We start from the raw sequence: 26,353 nt of genomic DNA, 5'->3' as shown, positions 1-26,353 counted from the left end.
CACAAGGCAGACGATGATCCAGACCACCAGTGAGGCGCAGAAGAAGCGGGTGAAATACCCGAAAGGACTGATCAATGGAGAGCTGCTCAACATATATTCCTTTGTGATAGTGGTGGTAACGCGAGGGTAACCATCTGGACACCTTGTTTTATTAGAAATCAGGTTAAGTGCAGATCAATGCAATGCCTCTGTGCGCTGGAAAGGAAAAACAAAATGTTAATCAGACAAGAAAAACAACTTCCCCCGCTTGAAGACAACATGCTGGTCAAGGTAGCAGCAGGATATAAAGTCAGTGATTTATACAGTTTGTTCTCACATTGCAGCAAACAGGGGAGTGTGCAGATTTGCCGCAAGACCTCTATAAACAACACAGTCTAAAGTGGAAAGGGCATGGAGAGGCAGGCACGGGAAAGATATTCCTGAGATGTCACCGTTTGGTAGCCTCTCTTGATATTTTCTCGCGAGCTTGAAACATTCGACAAGATTAAAGCGGGTGTAACCGAAAAAAACCCAATGCGCTACTCTATTAAAAGCCTACATTTTCAGACGTGCTCTTATAATCTCTCATTCCACAGTGCACGGTGAGGTCCACACAAATTCACTCACTTTCTCCCTGAGAACATCTTTATGTTGAGCGGGAGCGTGCCAGTAGGAGGCGAAGCACACCTGCCGCCGCATGCGCCGATATTGTCGGGGTCCATGTTTCCTTTTTTCACGGGGATTAATTGTTCAATTGGCTCGACATCTTTTCAACACCCAACCTCGGCACAGCGGGAGTGCCGCAGTGTAGTCATGTCTGAACTCCACCTGCCGGGCCGCACATTGGGGGAAACTAAAAGCTGCAATCTGATTGTTAATACCAATGCCAGGCCGACGCATCTTGGTTGCAGGAGAGGGATGTTCCGTTTGCAGGCGGGATTACAGCGTGTTCTGCGAACGTCTGCTAAATGTTGCAGATTTATCATCCACGCATCCATACCGCAATGTACAGTATCAATCACGCCCATAAAGGCGGGAATTCCCATTTGAGATTTGCCACTACAGCGCGGCCCTGAAGTGGGTGAGCAGCATGCAAGATGTTAGGTTTTGACATTATTGCAGCATCTCTCGCAAGCCCATTCCCTTGTTCCCGGCTCGTTAGCATTTACTTTCCTCCGTATCGAAATGGGGCTGTTACCAATTCTATTACAGCAGTGGCACAACGCTAATCCATCCCAGTGGCTCAACTAAAGTACCCATAATACCTTCTAATCTTCCAAGGATAATGTTTTCAAGGATCTGAAGTAGGAAAAAACAAATCAACTAAGAACAAAGCCGGATCTGATTAGTTAATGAAATCATGCAGGGGCGATGCCTACATCAGCTCATATCCCTTTACATGTATAACAAGATAGACGTATAACAGGGTTGCTGTGCACTTACGCGGAGAACTATGAGGTAAACGATCAAGTGCTCACCCTAATCTAATTTCACTGCTGACCACTGCTGGCCAGCGACTGCAGAGCGGATGTAGGAAACAGCTCTCAGGAATATTACCTTTAGATCGCACCACATTGTTTAAGATTGTTATGCTAAACGCTACTTATTAGTTTATCGCATAATGCGCCGCAAAAGCGCTTTCCAGTTGTGTTGCCAAAACCGAATGTGCATCGCTGCTCGGTGAAATAAGCAGTGCTTGAGTACGTCGCAAGCTGCCCGGCAATATACTGACTTAATTATGCAATCCTTTTTAAGTGGTTAAAATAATGCTTTTCATTTGCAGCCTCTTGGTTTTTTGTTACACCACAGAGAGAAGGAGCAGGCTTTTAGATTACAGCCAGTAGCTCACTTTTAACGCCGGCCAGTGAGGTTGAGGTAAACGCCTGTTTACTACATCACACAGTTCAAGCTTTTATGTTGCCCACAAATTTCCCCCAATACCTTAATTGCTCCGGGGCAACCCTTGAGACGAAGAGGAACAAAGTGAAAGCATTTCAATCAGCTAATGCTCCTTACATCTTTATCTTGCTGCCGTTCCTTTGTAGCTTTGGTGTGGAAGGTAGACTGACATAGGCTACTGCACAGTTTAATGGCAAGTCTTATCCCTGTGACATCTCATATCCATAACTCTTTGTTATAGCCCATTACAAAGGGAGCCCCTCGGTTCAGTTAGGAGAAAATACCCCCCTACTGCAGGGGGAATCGGTGCCGCCGTCGAAGAGGCTAATGCATTTTAATTCTTCCAGCCTTTAAAGCGATACAGGTCATTTTTGATCATTTTAGGAGTTCCCCATTGCCTTGGAGGGATCTCTTAGATCGCAGTGTTGAATTTCTTGCTCAGATCCAATGTTGGAAACGCTTGTTCTGCTACATTACACAATCTTACGCAGGTTAGAAGATAAGGTGAAGCCTCTGCTGAGGATTTGCCGGACGAGGCATTTGTCAGTGGGATTATTAATTTGTAAGGACGCAAATGTGGTTTGGAATTTGCTGAAAGGCGGCGTAAAAAATAGCTGAAATATAACCTGATGAAATTGTCATGACCTTTGAGACTGAAGAAATTAACTGTAGAGATTCTTCCCTGTAGCTTGGCTTCACACAAGCTGTAGCGGTCTCCGCCTTTCATCCATCAAAGATGTCAATAACATTTCTCCTGCAAGCAGAATGCATTCATTGTTGTGGTGTGCCTCTTCAGCACAGCAAACCCAACACATGGTCGTGATCCTCGTTTTATCAGCTAAACTGCGGCGTCAGTGTAACGACTGTTCCACATCGTGAAATATTAATTTGTGCTCATGAGGCTTAATGGCTTTTGTGTCTTTGTAATTTCTTTGATAAGACGGTGTCAAATTGTTGGTTATTATTAGTTCAGTAAGCAGCGTCTTTTGTGTTTGCACAAGGGAATTCTTTTTTTAACAGTGTGATATTTGATTGATCCCTGCAGAGCATTTTTCTTCATGTCTGCTCCCTCCTCCGGGGAGATCGGAGTTGGGGGGGGGGGGCAGTGTTGCTTGAGGACATCTCACAAAGGCAGATTCTTGGCTTCGGTATGACAACTGAAAGATGGGCTCTGTAGCAACTAACTTTTCCTGCCTCTATTATTATTTTTTCATTCTCCAGAGGAAGCGCAGCAGATATTCAGTGAGGGTCGCTGACCTTTTATCGGCTTGTTTTCTCCCATGTGTTGTCGGCCCATCGCTGCCAGTACACAATATACTTTAGCTGTGAACTTAAGTTATGTTTTCTATCCTATCGTGTACTTTATCTGAAAATATTTATTCTATGTTGATACTCGCTAGGTGTCAAGTAGTGCTCACAAAAGTATTGAACTTTATCAAATCGGGACACTTTATACTAAAATAAGGATGGCAAATCTCCCAATCCTCTTTCTAAAAATAAAATGCACGTTTATTTCTTCTTCTTCTTCTTTTTCTTCTTCGTTTACTTTCCTTTTATCAAGTGCAACCATGCAGTACAATCACGTACAGGCTTAAATATCTTAATGGGGTAGTCCATGTATTTCAGGATCCTCACAATGTCCATATGTACAGTAATTCCCCATTTCCCAAACTGCAGGGATGAACATTCGCATCTATCCATGGATGCAGAGAATAGGGATAAAGGCACATTCTGATAGAAGTGTAGTTCACGTTTTAGTGCAAAGAAAGGAGAATATGTGTTTGTGTCACGGTGAAAACAGTCGGAGGCTATTTATAAACCGAGCTTTGGCGCGCCTCTAGTAGCAGAGTCAGGGGAGGTAGTGTAAGGAGCGGAAAAGCCAGCATATCCAAGAGGACGCGAGGGATTAATGGGTTAAGCGCGGGATTCTTCGCGCAGGCGACTCAGGTTTGTGTCCCATTTGAAGGTGACAGTCGAGTTTAAACCTTTTTACAAATTAGGAGAGCAGTAAAAACGAGAGTCTCTGGTGATTTGAAGGGGCAGAGGATAAGGTTGTGCATAGTAAAAGAAAACTCCCAGATCTTGGCACTGGTGGTGATGATAAAGAAAAAGAGAACGCTGTTGATCTGGATGGGATGAGGAGCGGACTCTGATGCGCTCAACCCGGGCCCAGGATGTGGAGACTGGAGGCGAACGGAGGCGAGGGTTACAGCAATTTGAAGCCGAAATGACAGCTGACAGCAGCAGAGGAGAGCATACTGTCAGAGTCTGACAGCAGTGACGTGATTGGCTGAGATTTTTGGCAAAATCTGAGCGGTTAAGCTGGAAACTCTCATAGCGAGCTGATCCGAGAAGGACAGAGATTATTCTTCCTGATTGAACTGAAAGATTTTTGAAAAAAGTTTGGATCCAAATAAACCCTTTCACAATGTTAACCATGCCTAGAAAAAGCCTTTCTACTTGCATTCCTGCTAGTTCCAAGGATTGGCTTCTGATTCCTGGGTGCTTGTCTCAGCCGTGCTATACACCAGGGGGTAAATAGCCTCTATGACAGGTCCACCCTCCACCCCGGGTGCAAATAGAATTTTTGGCCACAGGCGTCTGGTGCAAATGGCACACCGGAAATGTGTTGCTGTGTCTTAGGCATAACTTCCCTTTGAAAAATATGAAATAAGTGACCATTTAGCCAAGAATATGTGTTTTTATTTAATGTGTCTTTTACATGCAGATATGTTTACCGTGCATCCTCCTAACAGTTTGAAGAAATACTCTCAGCAGTTATATCGGATTGTTGTCTTTCTACGTGTTCTGGTGAAAAATAAATAAGAAGAAAAGATGTGCGGTTTTATAACTGCCTTAATAATTTGACGTGTTGTATCTCTTGCCGCCGCCTCTCCGCTGATCCCAGACAATATTGTTTAGGATTACATTAGGACGCTTCTCCTGTCGATCACAGCCCATTCACGCAAACTGACGAGCCAAATTAAGATTGCCAGCCCTATAGAGGCATAGAGAAATGGCAGTAGCAAAGAAAACTCATTTTATTTCTGACAGATCTTTACACGTTTAGACCATATTTATTTACCAGTATTTACTTTGAGGAAGCACAGTAAGGGAATGACAGAAGCCCCAGAGAACAATTCGAAACAGTCGAAAGCGGCGAGTAAGCAAAAACTTCAGTCATTCTATCTTTCGAGCGCTGGTGACAGATTACCTTCAGTAATTAGAGTGATCAAAGAAGAGAGAGAAGAAGGAAGAAAATATGTTTTTATAAACCATCTGGAATTCCTTGACAAAAGGATGGAGCGTTAACCATACGTCTTAAAGCTGAATAGTTTTGTAACACATTAAAACCAAGCCGGAATTACTGATACGAGATCGTTCCTGGGATGAAATGCGGATGCGAAATAACCGGTTCTCTTGCCCCCGATCGACATCCTGAGAGCATGAATAAATCCTTTTAGCTTTTAATCTGAGCATTCTGCGCAGCGGGGCGCCTGCTTTTCACTCGGGCAAATTAAGGCTTGTTTGGCATCCGTTCAAAAAAAAGCATTAATCAGCCCATTTATTTCAATTTTGTTTGCCTCCATCACTTGTGACCCTGTCGTTCACTTCTCTTTTGTGAACTGTTTGGTCGTGTCAGACGTGTGGATCTCGCCCAACAATTTTCCCATTTAAATGTTTTTTCCTCTTTTATCCTCTACCCTTGACTGTGATCAAAATACACAAAAATACCGTTATGCATTTCCCTACAAGTTATTTGTGCCCACGCTCATTCAAGGCCTCGTTGACACAGACATGCTTTAAGGACTCTTTCTCTGAATATTTTCAATGTTTTCCTGGAGCCGAGCATTGAGTTTTTGTTTTTTAGAAAATTGCCCCCCTTCGCGATACTGACAATGCTTAAAATAAAATAGCAGACAAAGCAGTTCACGGGTTGTAGTTATGCTTAAAAAAAATGCTGGTGATTTGAGCTAAATGTGAGCGGCTGAGCGAAAGGAAGATCAATTGATTGTTGCTGTGCAATGAAATAATGGTTATCAGATGGGAAAGAAAACTCCGCAAGACAAACGAATAGATGTGAAGCGTTCAAGCAGTACCCCGTTGCTAACTATCTTTCATATTTGGCTTCATATCCCTCAAATACCTTGTTGCCTGGTGTGGCAACGGCGGCGCTCGCTCTCATTCTCTGTCAGATGAACTCTGTTGAGCTTGACTGATGTTGCCAGCAGATGAAATAGGAATCTTGGTAATTTGGACTCGCTGGTGTGATCTGTCATAGAGGTTCAACTTTCTTTTATTGCCACACAACCAGGCACGTCTTATTTGCTTCTCTGCTGGTGGAAAATTTAATGATGCATGCAAGACTCGGATGGAATAAATCCAGACGCCAACTGGGCTGGATGCTGGTGGTAGGATTACCTTGTAAAGCTTTTATCCAGGTTAGAGATGAATAGCTTTTTTATAATTAATCTCAAATTAGGCTTTAATTGACTTATTATAGGCTGCAAACCCTTTTAATTGATGTTCCGCTGCATTTTCTTTCCTGTACTGAGTGTGCATTTAAGGCTGAGGTGTCCCAACCATCGTGTAGAGTAGACACTTACACTAAAGAGCAGAGTGGATCCCGCTTGATATCCCCATGAACTCAAATAAAGATTTTCCCTCCATGAAGAAATCTTGCTCTTCTCTTATCAATTCAGTGGTGACAGATCAAACTGTGGCTCTTCACGCTGAGCTTCTATATACATCCCGAAGCGCAGGGAGCCAATTAAAACTCTCCGACATCTGCTCCAGACTGAAGTTAAAAATCTTTTTGAACATTTTAACTCTTTATGCACTTTGAATACACGGTTTATATACAGGAGTCTTTGATATCTGGTCTACAGGGTCATGGTTTTGGATAACGGAAGCCTGCGGATTTCCAATGTGTCTAAAACGGATGCTGGGCTCTACACGTGCGTCGCCAGAAACCAGTTTGGAGTGGCGAGCAGCTCCGGCAGCCTGTTGGTTAAAGGTAAGATTTAATTTTTCATGTGAAGTAAAAAGTTATAATGAATTCAAGGTCTTGCCAAACAAGATCACTCAGTGCTGAAAAAGCAAAACGGCGGCAGGTGGATCTCTCTCCATTTTGCAGTTTACCCGAGTTTTAAATCCCTAGTCTTGTGCCGTCATTCCCGCTGTGGTACACCTGTAGTGATCCATTTCATGTCGTAGTGGGCGACTGCAACTACGACAGCGGAGGAGCCAAGGAGGCCACAAAGAAAAATGTCTTATTCTCCAGTTAAAAAAAAGAGAAAGGAATAGGAAAAAAAAACATTCAGGAAAAGGATTGCAGTCTAAAAAAAGAAAGGAAGTCTTGGGCTCTTGTTCAGAAATAGAGTAGTTACAGAAATGCAGTGAAATGTCTACAGCTACAAGACATGAATTCATTATTTTGGTGGAGGAAATGTAGAATGTGCGCTAGATCTTTCAGCTATCATGCTCCTCTCCTGCTTTCCTGGGGAACCAGCTCCCAGTCGGGGTTCACAAGGCTTCTCTTCTTTGAAGTTTAGGCTTAAAACTTTACTTTTTGATAATGCTGTTGTTAGGGCTGACCCAACAAGGACCGGTCACCCCCTGAACCATCTCTATAGCAGTTATGCTGCTATAGGTCTAGGCTGCTGGGGGACTTCCTATGCTACGATGCACTGAGCACATTATAGTTATCTGTTCCCACCTGAAGGTCATGTATTATTCTCCAGCCTGCTTATGATATATCAATTCATATATTATACCAAACAAAACACCTGTCTTCTACAGTGAATATTTCTTAGACCAGCTCTATTCATTCTTTTTTTTTTTTCTTTTTTCATTTATGTCAATCTCTCTTGTAACATGCATCACCTACATACACTATGTGTTGTACCAAGTGCTGTAAGGTCGATATCCGCGTCAAAAGTCACTCACTTCTCTTCTTCTTTAAGTGCTCTCCAGTGAGAAAAAAAACCCACACCAGTGGTTATCTGTGTTAACGAGCAAGCTAGTGTTGTTTGCCATTTAGAGAAAGTATGCACATTGTTGCCTTGATGTGAGCTGGTGTATAATTAATAAAAGTGGAAAAATGATGCATGTAGTTTTTATCCAAAAGTGGGGGATGGAGAAGCAGCCGGAAATACTAAAGCAGAAACGCGCTACTACCAAGCGGACCAATCACGGCTCTTACGGTCTGTGTCGCCACGGCGTGTAGTTACATTTTGGCGAGGTTAGGGTCTGCGTATACTCTACGCAGTTGCCATAGCTAAGGCGTCAAATTGACCCAGAAGCCTAAACCACCTCCCCTTTATAATTTTTTTTTCATCAATTTCTTATCAGTTACATCAAAACCTAATATACAAAACATTAAAAGTGTATTTTTATTATTTGTTAACCCATTTGTGAAATCCATTTGTACATCATTCTTTTGTCATCCGTCCATTGTAATAAGCTGACACTGTCATTTATTGTATGGTTCTCAAGAGGAAGACAAAACAATCTGTCAGTCTTGTAAATAGATGCGAGACACAACCCTGTAGTTTTGCATTTAAAATGAACCAGCAGTCAATCAAACTTGCTGTTAAGACTAACCTCTCCTTACCTGACAGATACAATCCAATTAGTTGATTGGCAGAGCCTGACAAGAGGGCAAGGCACGAGACTCGTTGCATTCATTCATTCCATAATGTTTAATTCATACTTTTTTCTTTTTTTCTTTTTTTTGCACACACAGTGGCTCATAGCCGTGCTCGGTTTGTTTTAAGACTTCAATCCATTTAAATCACACACTTCTGCAGTGCAAGGAATTTTCTAGGTCTTTCCAAAGAGCGGAGTCAACAACACTGCTCTATTAAAATGCCTTTTGGTTATTCCTCTTCACGGGTTTTTTGAATTGCAAATGAGTTTGCTTAGAAGCCAAATTCTGCTTCTTCTTCTTTTTTTTTTTCCCCCTCAGCCTCTTTACACGAGCGAATGGTTCTGTTACAGCTTATATACACTCTATCTGTATGTGTGTTTATAATATTGGCCACAATTGGAATGTAAAATATACATTAATTTATCTTGTAGAACAAGGATTTACATGGGCACGGTAAACTCATAAAATAGTATGTATTGTGACTTTTTAATGTTACAAAGCTTCTCCCTTCGGGTTAACACTTGAAAACACCTTATTTACAATGAATTAAAAAAATTGCTTTAGATAATGAGATTAATGTATCCTGATTTTTGCTTATTTATTATTATGTCATTTTAGACAATTAAATATTTACTTTATAAAATAATAGGAAACTTTATTTTTTCTGAAAATAACAGTTTTGTTTTACAACAGTCTTCCATAATCTTAATACTTAAAGGGGAACTACCGTTTTTTACAACCTGGACATTATTTCTCACATAAAATACGATAGTTTACTCACCCATATAACTTTGGTGTCATTTGGAGTCCTTTGGAAGATATTTAGCTCCAGTGGAGGGCCGCGTATATCCATATAGTGGGAGTGAATGGGGCACTGAAACGCAGCCTCTAAATAACGCATTATCTGACGCAAAACTCGTTCATTTCACCAATATTTTGTTACGATAGTGCTATTCCCCGTTGAGTCCGGAGTTACCTGTTATCATCATCCGGGGTCTGTAGATTGACCTACTAACTTCTGACCTGGATGGTGTCATCTCTGAGCGCCGGTCGGCTTGTTTACCTGTAATTTGCTGCTGCTAGGTTTTTGCAACATGGCTGAATATTTTCCGATTCTGAGGTTGTGGGCGACGACTTTGTTTATGATGGACATCCTTACTGTTTTGAGCCAGAGTATATGGATAAGGAGCTGTTGAAAAGAGGATGTGGAGGCAGAGAGAGGAACAGCTGGACAAATAACAACAAACTGCTGCACGTCTGCGAATAGATAACAGGTAACTTCGGACTCAACGGGGAACAGCACTAGCGTATCATAACAAAATATTGGTGAAATGAACGAGTTCCGCGGCAGATAATGCGTTATTTAGAGACTGCGTTTCGGTGCCCTAGTCACTCCCACTGTATGGACATACCCGGTGCTCCACTGGAGCTAAATATTTTCCGAAGGACTCCAAATAACACCAGTTATATGGGTGAGTAAACAATCGTATTTTATGCCAGAAAAAAGGTCCAGGTTGTAAAAAACGGTAGTTCCCCTTTAATACTTCCTTAATCTGCAGCTTCTCCTCCATCTTCACAGAGCTCTATAGCTCTATATAGATTCAGCCCATTATTTAACTGTCGGGAAACGTGTTAGCAGTTTTAAGCAGAAAGCACTTAACACTTCCTGTCCAGCAACAAACAACAGAAACACACCGTTAATAAAACGTTAGTGAAGACAGAAACAGAGCTGAGAAAAAGTAAATATTGGATGTTCTAATTCATCACCAGGCCATAAATGGAGCTCCAAAATCCCTAGATCCCAACCTAATAAAGTATCTGTGGGACACACTGGAACAAACCTGATCCACAGAGGCCCTTCCCCTTAACCCATAGCACCCGAAGCCTCCACTTACAATATTCTGCTGCCAGACACCACAGGACACCCTGTGTCCTGACACAACTGCTGGGAAACGTGTTAGCAGTTTTAAGCAAAAAGCACTTAACACTTTCTGTCCAGCACCAAACAACAGACACACACAGTTAATAAAAAGTTAGTAATGACCAAAACAGAGCTGAGAAAAATTAAATATTGGACTTTCTAATTCATCACCAGGCCATAAATGGAGCTCCAAGTGACTGATAATGAAAGTAAACAACCATAACAGTTTAGCCACACCAACATAAAAGGTGGTCATCCTGATAACAGGAGACTCTCTGTTCACATTTCATCCGGCGTTCCAGCATTAAATCATTGCTGAGATTCCACCAGGAGTCGGTGGCTGATGTTCCACTTCTTCCCTGATGGATTATTTTGACTTACTGAACCCCAGGCGTACTGTTTAGGTTCCGCCGCCTCATAATGTGTGTATTCAGGCGTAGTGACACATCTCTGCAATTGCTGTGCCAATCGAGCTGGCAATCTATTTCTTAGCCGTCTCTGATCTACAGCTTGTTATGGCTGTTTGAACGTAAAAATGTTGTTCCATAGGTTTATAGAATGAGAATTGCCATTCACACGGCACACTGCAGTGAAGGAGGGAGCCAATTTGTGAATTTCCTTCCAGTCATAACAGGAAACGAGGGTGACAGCTTTGCAATCGTAAGCAGAAAGTTTCCTCTCATTTTGTATCTGGTGCCAAACTTTCTTAAGACTCACCTAGGATGCACTGCCATGACCAGTCGGTTCTCCTTACGGGATGTGAGATAAACAAGGTGGCTTGTTTTGACAGAGCTGAATATAGACCTTTACTCCCCGCGACATGCTGCATTGGCTTGCCTGTCCATTAGATGTTTATGACATGCATGCATAATTCACAGTGGACCGGTGTCTGGGCCTCTCGCCCTGTGCTGAATTGTCTGCATCGCAATTCTGTTAAATAAGACGCCCGGCTGAGGCGACCAAAGATTATGTTGATGCACACCATGCTGAGGATGAAATAGGATGAAATAGGATGGCTTTTTGGCTCACACAAACAGAGCCAAATTATAGACTGTGAAATGACCTGGCATAATGGTGTTGGAGTTTATCCCTTTTTCCTTGTTTTTTGTTTATCTGCTTCTCCCCTCTTGTTAAGTTATATACACCGATCAGCCACAACATTAAAACCACTGACAGGAGAAGCGAATATCATCGACCATATTGTGACATTACAATGTTCTGCTGGGAAACTTTTGGACCTGGCATTTATGTGGATGTTACTTAGACACGTACCACCCACCTAGACCAGACCAGGCACCCCCCCTCACCTCATAGCAATGACACTCTTGGATGGCAGCAGCCATCCCCAGCAGGATGCAGCCTGACAAAGGCACACACACAAAAACGCTTTTGGAATAACTTCAAAAAACTTCAAATTCACTAGATCCCAAACTGATCAAGTATCTGTGGGATGATCCACAGAGGCCCCTTCCCTCAACCCATAGGACCCAAAGGAAGGCCCATGTCCATTCTCTGATGAGTCAACACAACTGTTTTGGAGGCACAAGGAAGACCTACACAATATTAAGAAGTTGGTCATAATGTTATGCCTGATCAGTGTATATGACAAAGCTCAGAAACTCAAAGAAAGTAATGCAACACAGATCACTGCCAGACACAAAAGTAATATGGATAAAATCTCCAACAGTGTTTCAGTGTGGTATGTCTTTGCTGCTGTTTGTTCAAGTCCAGGGAACATAAAGAAATAATTGCAAGCTAGCACAAAGAAGAATATAAGTATACTGCTGACTGACTGTTTGGATAGTCTGGAAGAGGGTTGTGTCACATCTGCTGTGTTAACACTGCCTTCCTACATTCTGTTTGCAGAGGCAACTATAATCACCAGTCCGGCAGGTCATCTGGACGTGACGGTGGGCGAGAGCATCGTGCTGCCCTGTCAGGTGTCTCACGACCCAACGCTGGATCTCAAGTTCACCTGGTTCTTCAACGAGCAGCTCATCCACTTCGGGAGCCACGGGGCGTATTTTGAAAAAGTCGGCGGGGTGAGTGCGTCCGCGTGTCTTCGAGGTGTTGAGGCCGAGTGGCTGCAGCTTGAACGCCCTCTTTAGATTTATAACTGTGAACTTCGGAAAAACCGCTCACAAGTTCCCGATTTCAGTTGTTTAAGTGACCCTTTAAACCCGTCATTTTGACAGCGCTGCGGAATATATTTGAAGCACCAGATTCCTTCCTAGGCCAAGTAACATCCTCCTGAGATGAAAACAAGTACTTCTGCGTCCTCTTGAATAGATGTGTGCTTCCACTTGAAGGCAGTCACTCTGTGCTTTTGATTTTACCACACAGAAGAGCTCCTGTGAATAAGCTTAAAGCTACGTGAATAACTTCACCCTTTATATTGGTCGGAATGCATTTACATACTCCCTTTTTATTAAAGATGAAATTTTACACATGTACAGAAGTGTAAATTGACTTACAGGGAGGCTGTTTGAGCTCCATTAAAGTGAACCTGTATCTCGTTTCTTGTCCAAGGAGTAAAATATTGAGTGCTTGTTCTCCATGAATCATGCAGCGCTCTCTCTTTTTTTTTTTTCTTTCGCCGCACGCAGCTATGTTTGCCAGTTGTGCTCGTTAATAACACGTCCTCCGATGACAAAAGCAGCAACCAAGGAAGTCGTAATGCAATGCTCAGCCATGCGTTATATTTGATCATCATCTTTTAATTAGGGAAAGCAATTATGAGGTCTTGGCTTTGAGATCGCGACTTGTTTTTGTGATCGTGAACAGAAACGAGAGCTTTACGCTGTAACCGCGTGCAGCCCCATTGTTCCTTTAAACGCACTACACCTTCACGTTTGTCCGTCACATCACTCGAACTTCATAGTATGCTGCTTCGTGGGCAGAATTACATTTTGCATTTTTCTTTTCTTGGCATTCCATGATGTTTTTTTATTTTATTTTACTACTGATGGCTGTGAACTCGAGGAGAGTGAAGCTTTTACATGCAACGGCAGAGAGTCATTGACTTACAGAAAAGGTGGAAGGAGCATCAGTGCAGCTGCTGCATAATTCAATAAAAGCAGATCAAATCATAATTTAGTTGTCATGCGTGTGCAGTGCGGCTTATAAGTCGCTGCAGCCCTCAGAGTCTTCTGTATTTCTGCATAAAAATGACTCAGTGGATTTTCACAAACGTCCTGAAAGTAGACAAAGATAACCCAATAAAACAAATGACATATTATTGAGAAACATTGTTTGCAGTGTCTGGTGTGACCCCCCCCTTTTGCAGCAATAAGAGCAACTTAACTTCTCTGGTAACTGCTGCAGCGGCTGGGAGGACTTTTAGCCCATTCCTCGGTACATAACCACTTTAGTTCTGAGCTATTGGTGGGTTTCCTCACATGAACTGCATGCTTCAGGTCCCTCCCCAACATTTCTATTGGATTAAAGTCAGTTCTTTGACTTGGCCGTTCTAAACCACACATTTTGTTTTCTCTTATTTCACCATTATTTTGTAGAACGGCCTGTGCGCTCGGGCTCTTTGTCTCGCTGCCTGACCCAGTTTCTCTTTAAGATTCAGCTCACGGACAGATGTCCTGACATTTTCGAACTTGCTAATATAATTCAGAACGAGCCGTCCTGACCCAGATGCAGCAAAACAGACCCAAACAAAGACATCGCCACCTCCATGTTTCGGGGGCGGAATAAGGCGCTGATGCTGGAATATCCATGTAATGTAATATTGGCTCATTTTCCTGACTAAAGAAATAGTATAATATTTCAGTCACATTTGTTTGACTGAGTTCTCTTTGGTTACAGGTAAATCTGTTGATGTTTTGAGTCGCTTTTGTGCAGAAATGTAGAAAATTCTGAAGCAATCAAACACTTTTAAGTAACCAGTAACCAAAGCTGCTGCTCTAGCCACTAGAAAATTCTTGTCTTCAATTTATACATGTAGCAGTGCGAATACGTACAGCATCTGTGGTCAATTGTGTGCAACCGCGGTAAGAACAGCAGAAAATCTAACAACAATGTGTATATGAGAGTACATGTGCCAGGACCAGGTGTATACAGGATACAGTTTGCAGTAGCTGCGACTGAGCACAGTCAGCGGAGGCGGGAGGTACTGGGAGATGTGATGTTGTGCAGTCTGATGGCTCTTGGCAAGAAAGAATCCCCACAACGCTTTGAGGCACATGCCTGGATGAGCCTGTGGCCAAACGTGGCTCCTGAGCTGCATCAGCTCGGCGTGGAGGGGAGTTGGTTCGTGATGCCTTTCAGCTTCTCTCTCATCCTCTTCTCTGTCACTGATTCAGTACTCTCTAGCCCCCATCTGCACCGCAGAGTCCTTCCTCATTAGTTTGCCCAGTTTGTTAGCAAAACACAAAAGTATTACAATGAATACCTTTTAGTGAGTGTTGGAAACTCTGCTGCAGCTTCATTTTAGTCTGCTGGTAGGAAACACACTGTATTTTAGTGCTGAACGGCTTAAAAGCTCTATGCTGCGAATAGCAGTTTTCAATGCATCACTCATTTTGTTAACTTTATAAGATTTTGCAGTTCCAAATAACTGGGGCTCTGCATTTTAGAGTTGTTTTTATAGTTGTTCTGCTGTAATGGCTGTCTATCCAAAAGGAGAAAAAAAAAAAAAGATATTGGGCAAGACTGTAATAAGACACAGAATATTTTATCTCTGGTATATATTTCTTAAGATGAAAGAAAGATGTAGGGATCCATTATTAAACTCCAGTACAACACCGTCAGCATTTTCAGCTTTTCACACTGACGACTATCAGAACAGAGACTCTGTCTGTGGATCCATGCAATTATCTGTTATTGCAGCGCATCTTTTGCTGTTTTTATGTAAACCATTAGTCCGCCAAATTACGACAACCCAGACCAAACATGAAGCAATTGCACTGACGCAGAAGCGGCGGGCTATGGACACAGAATGACATTTACCTTTTATTCCAAGTCTACAAGCCACAAAGACTGATGATTACAGCATTTTGGAGGACTTCTTAGTGTCTCGGTTGATTTGATAAGCGTACTGAAAGCTTTTTTTTCTTTCCTCTTACAGTATATAAAATTTGCTTAAGTGAAAGATCTGTAAGTCTTTCCATCCCCGGTTACATTATTTTAATGATGGCGGGGAGTTTCAAAGAGTGAATGACTCGGAGCAACTGAATTTTCATCTCTATAAAATGTCCCTGATTATACATCAAAGTAGTTATGAGGTCTCATTCTGTTCCGCGGTTCCCTACTTTCAGAGATAAGACATCAAGTTAACATTAGCTCTAACTTTAAAGTTCAAAGCTAATAATGCATTTGGCATTGAATGGTCGTCTGCGGAGTAAATGGAATCGCCGAGAATAAAACTGGATGGTGCTGAAAGAAGCCTTTTAATTCACCACAAAGATCCGTCTTCATAAGCGATCATGAAAAGCAGCACTCAGTCACTCGGTTCGACCCTGGACTTTGTTGTTGCACCTTTCTCTTCCATAATGTAATAAACCGAAAGCCAGAAGAAATCACTGTGACATTGCATTTGTTGTTATTTTTTCCTTTTTTTTTTTTTTTTGCACAGCTTTCACTTCAATGTGCAACTTAAAAATTCTACCTTTTTGCCCCCCCCTCCCCTCCCACTCTCCCGACTTCTGCAACGACAGCGGTCGGATGGCGACATTATGATCCGGAACATTCAGCTGAGGCACGCTGGGAAATACACCTGCGCTGTTCAGACCAAAGTGGACAGCGTGTCCATTGCTACCGATGTGGTCGTCAGAGGTATGAACGTCCTTGATGTTGCAGACACTAACACTTCAGTATTTAAGTGTGGCCCCTTTGGCAAAGTGGTGGTAAACAGAGATGATCTTGTCGACCGGCTCAATAGTGCATGCAAATGAAAAAGGGACGCTTTCAGAATGTGATCAGGAGAATTTTTTGCAGTCACTTAACTCTATTTTGTTGTGAGCTCTTCATGTTATGTGCCTATGGCCCGGGTTAAGATGAAGATTATGCGAGTTATATTTTTCCAGCATTTATTTCATTTCGGTTTGGAATCTTTTTTCAGCGTATAGCATGTTTTATTTTTTGTTTAAGGTACAATGCATGTAGAGTACAAATTTTATTAGAGAAAACTTCCTGTATGCGCTCCTAACGCATGTAAATCAGAATACAGCTATAAACCTACATGCATATTTGTGTCATTTTGCACCAGAAACGGCTACAGAGAGTTGGTTTGTGTTACTTCTTCAGTTAAGAAGCCAACCTCTCAAAAGTGTAATCACTGTATGAAGAACCCAAATGTTTACAGCGAGATTTTACTGTGAGGGCTACTTTGGCATTACTTTTCAATAATATGTGCATCCCCAGCTGTGTCTCTCAGGCACGGGTCTGTGCCATTGCATTTAGCGAGAAAACTGTCAGCTCTCTTTCTGACCTGCTGCTGAGACGGGCCGAGCCTGTGATTATGACCGAATATGACTCTGCTGTCACTTTAACTGCAGCTGTAACGCTGATTTCCTTCGATTGTTTCAACTCTGGCTGCAAGATATTTGTTTTAAATGGGCTTAATCCAAACTGCGTGCGTGCAGTGATGTGCAGTTGGTAACACATAAATCATGAAAGCACCTCGGGTTAAAACTGTACTACAGCTGAAAGTACGCAAGGTGCCATTGATCGAACCACGTTGCCGGATTCTGTTGGACTTTCAGAATGAATGAGGAGGACTAAATTCATCATGTAAAGTGTCAAATCAGCTCAAACTATTGTAACGGGGCCGTTCAACCATTCATTTCGAACAGAGCGAAATTAAAATCTATTGGGAGGTGAAAAAAATAAATCCCCTTTCAGGGCTTCTTAATGGACATGTTAGAGAAGGAGAAAGAAGCCCTGCTCCTTTGTACTAACATGTATTTAGCAAAGTAATTTCTTCTACAAACCGTCTGCAGGCCTTGAACGTCTCTCTCTTTTTTTACCTTGAATAATGTACACACTATGCTGTAGCTGGATGCCTGAGCCTATCAGTATAAAGAAACTCTCCTATTTGTTCTCTGTATCATAAAACGAATCAAAGAATATAAACGGAGTAGCTGTGGGGTATTTACTGTAATTAAAGCATGGCATGGCTTATTATCCATAACATACTTTATATACTCTGGATGGTTCCTAAGTTAAAGGCAGATGCTGTGGAATCACTGCAAATATACTTCTTCTTTTGCCCTTCCACATAAAACCCTTTCTGACCCTCTTGAGTTATTTTCATGGGTCATGAATTGTTTAACAAAGGAAAGATTTTCCCTCATAAAGTATCCTCTTTAGACTATGTGAATCAAGTCTTCACATTTGTTATTCCTTTCTGTTTCTGGGATACCTCACCATTCATTTAACAGACAGTTGTTAACAGACAGTTGTCTTATACAACTTCAACAACAGTTGAGTTGGGACCGGTTGTAGTTCAGCATTGCCCCGTAGCTTCAGACAGCGTTAGCAGCTGTTAGAAGCTCTCTCTAGTCAGTGCGCCAGATCAGCTCTTAGCATGGTCCACCCACTCCACGCCTCCATCCTGCCGCCTCCCGTCTTCATTCATCTCAGCAGTATTTATCATTTCATGTGACTAAATGTCCCCGCAGGTCCTCCAGGCCCCCCAGTGGACTGTCGGGTAACCGAGATGACAGAGACGACTGCCTCTCTGTCCTGGGGACCTGGGATGGACAACCACAGTCCCATCGTCAGCTACGCCATCCAGGCCAGAACACCCTTCTCTCTCGGGTGGCAAGCCGTTACCACCGGTAGGCAGCACTTGTCTGTGGGGTAGGCTGTGTGAATGTGAAGCATGCCGTGTAGATGAAAAGGAGCTGAGGGGATGCGACCGGTATCCTTCTCACGCGCCACACACGAAATGACAGTAAATAACAAATCACCAGCTTGGCTAACTTTCGGAGTTGGCAGATCTTGGAGGGCTTTGAGATGAAAGGTTATTTCTGTGATGTCTCTTAGTTCCTGAGCTGCTCGGGGGGAAGCAGCTGTCAGCCACTGTCATCGACTTGAGTCCCTGGGTGGAGTATGAGTTCAGAGTCTTGGCAAGCAACAGCATCGGAACAGGAGAGCCCAGCAAACCCTCCAAAAAGGCCCGCACCAAAGAAATGCGTATGTATCAGATGTTCCTTATGTTCCTTCTGCTGTCAGCAGTGACACAAAACGTTTCCTGTTCATGCACGTTTTACACTGAAAGAAGCTACTTCAGGACAATTAGAGCCCTTCAATGAGCTTGTTAGTACCACGGCATATTTCAGAGAATCCCTGTATGTTCAGGACACACACGAGGAATTATTGATACCAGGAAGCTTCACCTGATTGTGTGTGAAGAAATAAATACAGTATAATATATGTAACAGAGTATGTTTGGTTCACAACCAACATATACCGATCAGCCATAACATTAAAACCACTGACAGGTGAATTAAACAACATTGACCATCTGGTGATAATTCAGTGTTCTGCTGGGAAACGTTTGGACCTGGCATTCGTGTGGATGTTACTTAGACATGTACCACCCACCTAGACCAGACCAGACAAGGCTCCCCCGCCCCGTAGCAATGACCCTCCTTGATGGCAGCGTCCATCCCCAGCAGGATGCAGCCTGACACACACAAAAACAGTTAAGGAACAACTCAAAAAACATGAAAAACAGCACAAGGTGTTGACCTGGCCTCCAAATTCACTAGATCCCAAATTGATCATGTATCTGTGGGATGATCCACAGAGGCCCCTCCTCTCAACCCATAGGACCCAAAGGCCCCCCATTAACAACATTCTGTTGCCAGACACCACAGGACACCCTCAGAAGGCCCATGTCCATTCTCTGATGAGTCACAACTGTTTTGGAGGCACAAGGGAGACCTACACAATATTAGGAAGGTGGTCATAATGTTATGCCTCATCGGTGTAAATCAGGTTTAGTCAGAGGAGAGAACAATTCCATCTAAATGCATCCAAGGTTATGATGTACAGCTTTATTAAAACTGTAAGGTGCTGTCTCTGGGGAGCACTACTGCATATGGACAATAGTGTAGAGCCTTTTTATGGCTGCAGTCCATATTAAAAAAATATACAGTTAATTTATGGTAATATAACTCAGTGGTTCTGTGGGATTAAAGTTTCCATTCCGTGTCCCACAAGGTTATAAGAGTGCAGCATAATTCAGTGGAGGGCTCTTTTAAGTATGAACTTAAGAAAGTTGAAAATTGGTTCAGTGCTCAATGCCGACTTCTTTTTTTTTTCTTCCAATAATTGTGACAGAATGTTATATTTTCAGTTAGAGCTGCAGACTTCTGAATACACAATTCTGTGCATCTAACCCAGGGTTTGATCTAATAGTTCCCAGGGTGACTCCGGCCAGGGTGAATGGCGGAGGTGGAGGACGATCAGAGCTGGTCATAACCTGGGAGGTAGGCGAGCGTTGAGACACATTAAAGTGTGTGACTTCCTGTTTGATTGAGATCATCTGTTTTATTAAATGTAAATGATAAATCCACTTATGTATTCAATATGTAAGGTGGATTTATGGAGTTTGATATTTGAAGATTGGGACATATGAAGAGTAACTCTCCAGCTCAGTAGTTCTATTTTATTTATTCTTTGTCTTATACAACTTCATCAGACAGAATAAGCTGACGCAAGTCTTGCAAGCACAATAAGTATCATTCCTCTAAGTGCCCTAATGTGTGCTGAGCCGCATTTCTTTTAGGTATTAATATCCTTAAAATCCGTCAGGCACGTCTCTCTTGAGTCATCCCTCTGAGTCATGTCATGCCTCCTCAGCCTGTTCCTGAGGAGCTGCAGAGCGGCCCGGGCTTCGGATACGTGGTGGCTTTCCGCCCACTCGGGGCGCAGGGCTGGATGCAGGCTGCCGTCACGTCCCCGGATGCTTCCAGATATGTCTTCAAGAATGAGAGCATCCCTCCCTTCTCCCCTTACCAAGTCAAAGTCGGGGTTTATAACAATAAGGGAGAGGGCCCTTTCAGTCCGGTCACCACCATCTACTCGGCAGAGGAAGGTGTGTACTGTTGCAACAGCACGACAGAGAAAGAGCTTATGTGTGCTTGAGATCATATACTAGTTATATTGCATGTGAAATATCTGACGCCTTCTCTTAGGTCTTAAGTGTGCAGGGCTCAGATGCAACAAATTTGTTTTTTGCAGATTTTAACTGAACTTTAGTAAAAGTTTTCTGGTGTCGATCTAATCAAAGAACACCCACAGAGCCCTGTTGCAGTCTATGGCTAGTAAAGTTTTATTATTTTTAATGCACTTTCACACACATTGCTGCAAATTTAGTCTTGAATATTTAGTGTTAGAGGTAGATGCCTTGAGATTTGAGTTACACTGTCTGTAACTGCAGTGGTGGCTCCGGTAGGTTTTCTTTTGGCAGATTAACAAACAGTACACGAACAGTGTTATATAGTATGGTAAGGGCTAGTCTAGTCTAGTCTAGTCTAGCCTGTAGACGGTGTAAAGATGAATGGTGGAACTGCTCCTCAACAGTGAAGCCAGAGCAAGTAGAGCTCCTCCTGGTGACTGGATGCAGTATAGGTCATAAGCGCCACCTTCTCCATGTTAGTGGATGAGACTTGGGCCAAACAAATACACTGAAATACACGTCAAACAATTATTTTTCAAACATGGTTTCTGGCATTTTAGGTAATTAATATAATGTTGATGAATGTTCCAGTGTCTATTTTTTGGATACATTTAGTTTTAGTTAGTTAATTGATGCTTTAGAAACAGGATGTGATATAATGGCGACCACCAGTTGCCATGCCAACCGCTCCGTAAAGCGGTCCCGTGGGACCGTGAGAGTAGTAATAAAAAATAAATAAATAAAATTAAAAACAAGTATAGTGTATAATCCAAAATTTCCTTGTAACTGGTGGAGGTAGAGCAGAGCGTAGAATTAATTAAACGAAAACGTGAGCGAGTCTGGCCAAAGTGTGGTCGGGTCATCGATATCGTGGCTCCACTCTCGGACTGTCCTGCGCAGATTTTGTCTCCAAAGACGCAGGATGGCGCCGCCCGTAACCCCGGGAAAATAGCGTCAGTTTGGCCAATGCAAGGAAGTGGCGACACGTAGTCCATATTTATATACAGTCTATGGTCTATATTTTTTGATTGATTTTTTTTGATTGATTAAGTTTATTTAAGTGTCAAACACCATGGTGCCCAGCCCACATGGGCTTATTAGACACTGAAGCAATAATTTACACAATAGTCTCCAGATAGCCACGTACACAGAGATACCCAACATAACACCACTAAAAATAAGTACAAATAAATTTACTATATTTACTATAAATAGTAAATAAATATATTTTAATATAAGTATAGTGCAGCACTAGGTAATTAGGTCTTTACACCTAAAGTTTGTCTGTTCCTTCAGTTATTTAACAGAAATGATGAATTCAAGCTTTTTCATCATCACCAAGTAAAGTTGCCATAAACTTTTGATTGATCCAATTTCCAGTGAAAACTCCTCCTCACACGGCGCTGTAGACAGATCGGATGGAGCCGCAGCGTATTTGCTCTAGTCACAAAGCGCACGTGGGCGTAGTGAACCGGTGTCTGCTTCATCGTTCCCTGACTCTCCCGTTTGCCTTTCAGAGCCCAGCAGAGCTCCGGGGAGGGTGAGGGCGAGGAGTGTATCAGCGTCCGAGGTAGAGGTCACCTGGAAGCCGCTGGCCTGGAGCAACAACCGCAGACGCATCCTGGGCTATGAGGTCAGACCGGGACGTGCCCACTCGCCATCGGACTTGTACAAACATAGAGCTAGTTGCATTCTTTTTTTTTTCCCCATTAGAAAACAATGTGAAGACCTTTACGTATTAGTGATAATATGATTATTCATTCATAAACCACAGCATATGAGGGCGCCTAGAGGTTTTTATGCGCACACTTATAAATGGAAATATTATAACAAACTAGATGTAAATTGATGGAGAGTATTTTTTTTCTTTGTTTTTAGTTGCAGTACTGGGGTGAGAAGGAAAAGCAGGAAGCAGCCAGCGTGATCAGGACGGTGGGGAATAAAACGTCGGTACTCATCAGGGATCTGGAGGGCAGCAGTACCTATTACATGTCCCTGCGGGCCTATAACAGCGCTGGAGTGGGCCCACAGAGCAGCATAGTCAATGTCACTACCAAGAAACCACGTAAGGACGAGATACTGTTGGCAAACGACAGTGTCCTTTTCTTCTCTTTTTTTGTTCTTGCTTTTTCTCCACATGTAAGTTCACAGCCCCTTCAGCATGTATTACAATTCACCTACTGTGGCAGCAGAAACCATCCAGTACCAAAAGTGAGTCCGACGTTATTTTTAGATTCAGCGTTTTTTCTACGACCGAGGCTGATAACTGAACGTGGTAAATGCTTTTCTCCTTCGTAGTGTAGCATCTGTGTTTACAGCAGCTATGTGTTTTCTTCTTTGCTTCTTTGTTTCCTGGCATCTCACCAACGCCAACAGCATGAAAATCTTCTATGGAAGTCCCGGTTCAATTTACCGGCACAATGGGGGATTTGACATGGAGGTCTAGCTGGCGACGGATGAGATGTTTCCAGCCGAGGGAGGAACCCGTCTTGTCTATAGATTGTTTCGCCCTATTAGTCGTCTTCTTCTTGTCTTATAGCTTTCATGTGCTGCGTATATATATTTGCATTTGGCAGCCATGTGTATCATGGTAAATGCGTGAAAAGAATTCTGCTAGATGCTAACGCAGTGCTGGCTGCAGCCAATAATGGTAAAAATCTTTAACTTTCAGACAGGTGTGTAGCTTCCATTAGCTAATAATACTTGTTGTTTTGTTAAAGTTATATGTTGCACATTCTTTTATAGCATTTAGTCGCTCCCGCCTCTTCTGTCACAGCTAAACACGTAGTCTGTTCTCTTTCAACTCCGTGCTGGAGTTAGTGGTCACTCCTAACAGCGGGATGATAAACTGATAATGAGAAATCTCCTTCCTGCTGAGTTGGTTTAGGACTGTTTATTGACTAGACTTCCTGTTGTTTTTTTTTTCCTCCCCTTCCTCCTCACGTTCCTACTCCCGTCGTCGTCTTCTTCCAGCTCCCAGTCAAGCTCCAGTCAAAATCATGTGGAACACGTCCAACTCCAAGGTCATCCTGAGGTGGGACCAGGTGCACGCTCTGGAGAACGAGTCGGAAGTCACAGGATATAAGGTAAAAGGATTTTTTCACCGGAAGAGAACTGGAAACAGTGCAAACGTGACAAGTGAATGGTCTTATACACTGATCAGCCATAACATTAAAACCACTGACAGGAAGAAGGGAAATTTTTGGACCTGGCATTCATTCGTGTGGATGTTACTTAGACATGTAGCACCCACCTAGACCAGACCAGGCACCCCCGCCCCATAGCAATGACACTCCTAGATGGCAGCAGCCATCCCCAGCAGGATGCACCCTGACACAGACACACACACAAAAACGATTTAGGAACAACTCAAAAAAAAAACATGAAGAACAGCACAAGGTGTTGACCTGGCCTCCAAATTCACTAGATCCCAAACTGATCAAGTATCTGTGGGATGATCCACAGAGGTCCCTCCCCTCAACTCATAGGACCCAAAGGCCCCCACTAACAACATCCTGTTGCCAGACACCACAGGACACCCTCAGAAGGCCCATGTCCATTCTCTGATGAGTCACAACTGTTTTGGAGGCACAAGGAAGACCTACACAATATTAGGAAGGTGGTCATAATGTTATGCCTCATCGGTGACACTGAATGACAATGTCACTTGGTCCAGTCAGTACACTTTTAACATTTGACCGTTTGGACTCCACTACTATTTATGAACACCCTGCTGCTAAACGTCTCACAGTGTTGTCAGTGCATGAAGCCTTATTTCAAACTTTGTGCCGGTGTAATGTGTAGCTACTTATTAATTTGATGTTGGACGTTCCACACAAATTGCTTCCTTTCATTAAAACGATAATCTCTTGACAACTCTGGGAACTCGTAGTTTTTTCCCCCCAACAAAATCAACAAAAGCAGCTTGTTAGATTTTTGCTCAGGGGAGTGTTCATTTCAGATTCACATTCCTTCTTCCATTGTGCCATCTGATGTATGATCAGCTTCCCAGTTTGCGACATCTGACTTGCCACGGCGGCGTCAAATGCATAATACATGTTTTAATGATTACTTCGGGGATCGTGTGTCAGTTTGTTATGAATCTTTCCGAAGGTCTTAAATAAATCTGAAATAATAGGACATTCATTTGCATCCCCCAACAGTGAAAAGTGTGAAATTTTGAAATCGTAGTCAACTGCAGCGTATTATTCCAACCACATTAAAAGGGTGTCCCAAAAGTTTGGCTTCATGCTCGGCCCACGCTGCAGCAGAAAGCGATTGATGAGCGCGTGCATTCCTTTTTATCTCTGCTGCACCCTCTCCTCTGGTGATCAGGTGCAAAAATTCATCCGCTCAGTTCGGCACAGGCAGCTGGAACTCAGACTTAAATATTCTCACGTTACGGTCATGACTCCCGTCTAGGTCCCACATTCAACATTTATTTCAATAAGGAGAGATCAAGCGGGTGAAGAATGGACATTTATTGAGTGAACATGAGCATGCAAGGTCACGGAGCTGAATCTCAGACGATGAAGGTAGATAGGGACAGGACCCCACTGGAGTCTAGACGCTGCTGGCGGCTGAAAGAGACCTCTGATGATGGGGAGGAGGAGGAGGAGGAGGGTTGTGCGGAGTGACAGAATGACAGTGACTTTTAATATAGTACAGGGACGAGGGAGCGATTGGCTGGGAGAAAGCGAGCAAACGGTTCATTGGATGAGATGAGTGTTACTTTAACAGCGTGGGAAAATGGAAGAGATAAGGAAATACAGCAACAGCCTTGGACTTTCGCCCAAGCTTCACTTACACAAAAATAAACTGGGTAAAATACATAAAGCGTGGGTCTGGTTCCAGGAAGTGAGAAGCTTTTGCAGAGTGAGGAAAGACCTTTCTGTTTATAGTCAGTTTGCCATCACTGTTGGGGCAGCCGATCTGAAGTCCTTCTTAATTTCGCTGTCAAAAAAGGGAAGGTAAAAGTTGAAAGCTAAACAGTCCTTAGGAGAGCTTGTATTCAAAAGCACGGATATTGAAGGGAGACACCACTGCAGCAACCGCAACTCGTTCACTTCCTGTACTTCTGATTCGTCTTGAGGCCCCTAGTCTGAATCGGTGTACACGACGACACGGGACAGACACACAACCGAACCTAAAACATGACTCAGAGTGACACGTAACACCTGTAATGTGTGCGACTTCCTGCCGCGAACAGACACTCTTATCATCATGTTTTCCTCGCAGGTGATGTACAGCCAGGACAAACACAGCCGCCCCAGCGTGGTGGAGACCAAGAACACCTCCTTGGAGCTGTCCCTGCCGGTCAACCAAGGCTACGTGATCCAGATTAAACCCTTCAGCGAGGGAGGGGAGGGCATCAGCAGCCGCCAGATTACTATCCCCAAGATGGCAGGTGGGGCAGTCCTCCACGCATGAAAAATTAAAAGGATGTCGGCTTCTGTTTGCGAGACTTTCCTGCAAAATATATGAATTAAGTTTAGCTGGGTTATTCAAGAAATATCTATCTGCAGGTGTACACACCACAAAGAGGACTTCATTTGCATCTTTACCTTGTGCATTTCTTCTCCTAAGATCTTAAGTTGATCAGAACTCAGCGCCGCTTTTAATTAAGGCTTGCCGGTGTGAAACTACAGCATAAACACATCACACGGCGGCATTAACTACACAAGTTATGTCCTCTGCGAAGCATTTTTCCCAATTAAACGAGTCTTCACATGAGCGGTTTATGTCTCGTACAGTGGCTGCG

At 43.0% G+C, this 26,353-nt stretch overlaps 1 protein-coding gene across 1 annotated transcript in view; it reads left to right on the top strand.

Annotated features, from left to right (window-relative positions):
* The window catches only part of cntn3a.1 (contactin 3a, tandem duplicate 1), an 88,572-nt gene that overhangs the window by 60,510 nt on the left and 1,709 nt on the right, over positions 1 to 26,353 (top strand). The window contains exons 12-22 of the mRNA XM_084554317.1: positions 6,768 to 6,895; positions 12,318 to 12,493; positions 16,118 to 16,235; positions 18,083 to 18,241; positions 18,450 to 18,599; positions 19,815 to 19,900; positions 20,274 to 20,508; positions 22,110 to 22,225; positions 22,471 to 22,657; positions 23,566 to 23,678; positions 25,831 to 25,999. Of these exons, the coding sequence (XP_084410443.1) occupies positions 6,768 to 6,895; positions 12,318 to 12,493; positions 16,118 to 16,235; positions 18,083 to 18,241; positions 18,450 to 18,599; positions 19,815 to 19,900; positions 20,274 to 20,508; positions 22,110 to 22,225; positions 22,471 to 22,657; positions 23,566 to 23,678; positions 25,831 to 25,999 (1,637 nt within the window). The remainder of the gene's footprint in view (positions 1 to 6,767; positions 6,896 to 12,317; positions 12,494 to 16,117; positions 16,236 to 18,082; positions 18,242 to 18,449; positions 18,600 to 19,814; positions 19,901 to 20,273; positions 20,509 to 22,109; positions 22,226 to 22,470; positions 22,658 to 23,565; positions 23,679 to 25,830; positions 26,000 to 26,353) is intronic.

Source organism: Chelon labrosus, assembly GCF_963514085.1.
Source record: "Chelon labrosus genome assembly, chromosome: 10".
In the NCBI taxonomy this organism is placed as follows: Eukaryota; Metazoa; Chordata; class Actinopteri; order Mugiliformes; family Mugilidae; genus Chelon; species Chelon labrosus.
This window is presented reverse-complemented; position numbering and strand designations above follow the sequence as displayed.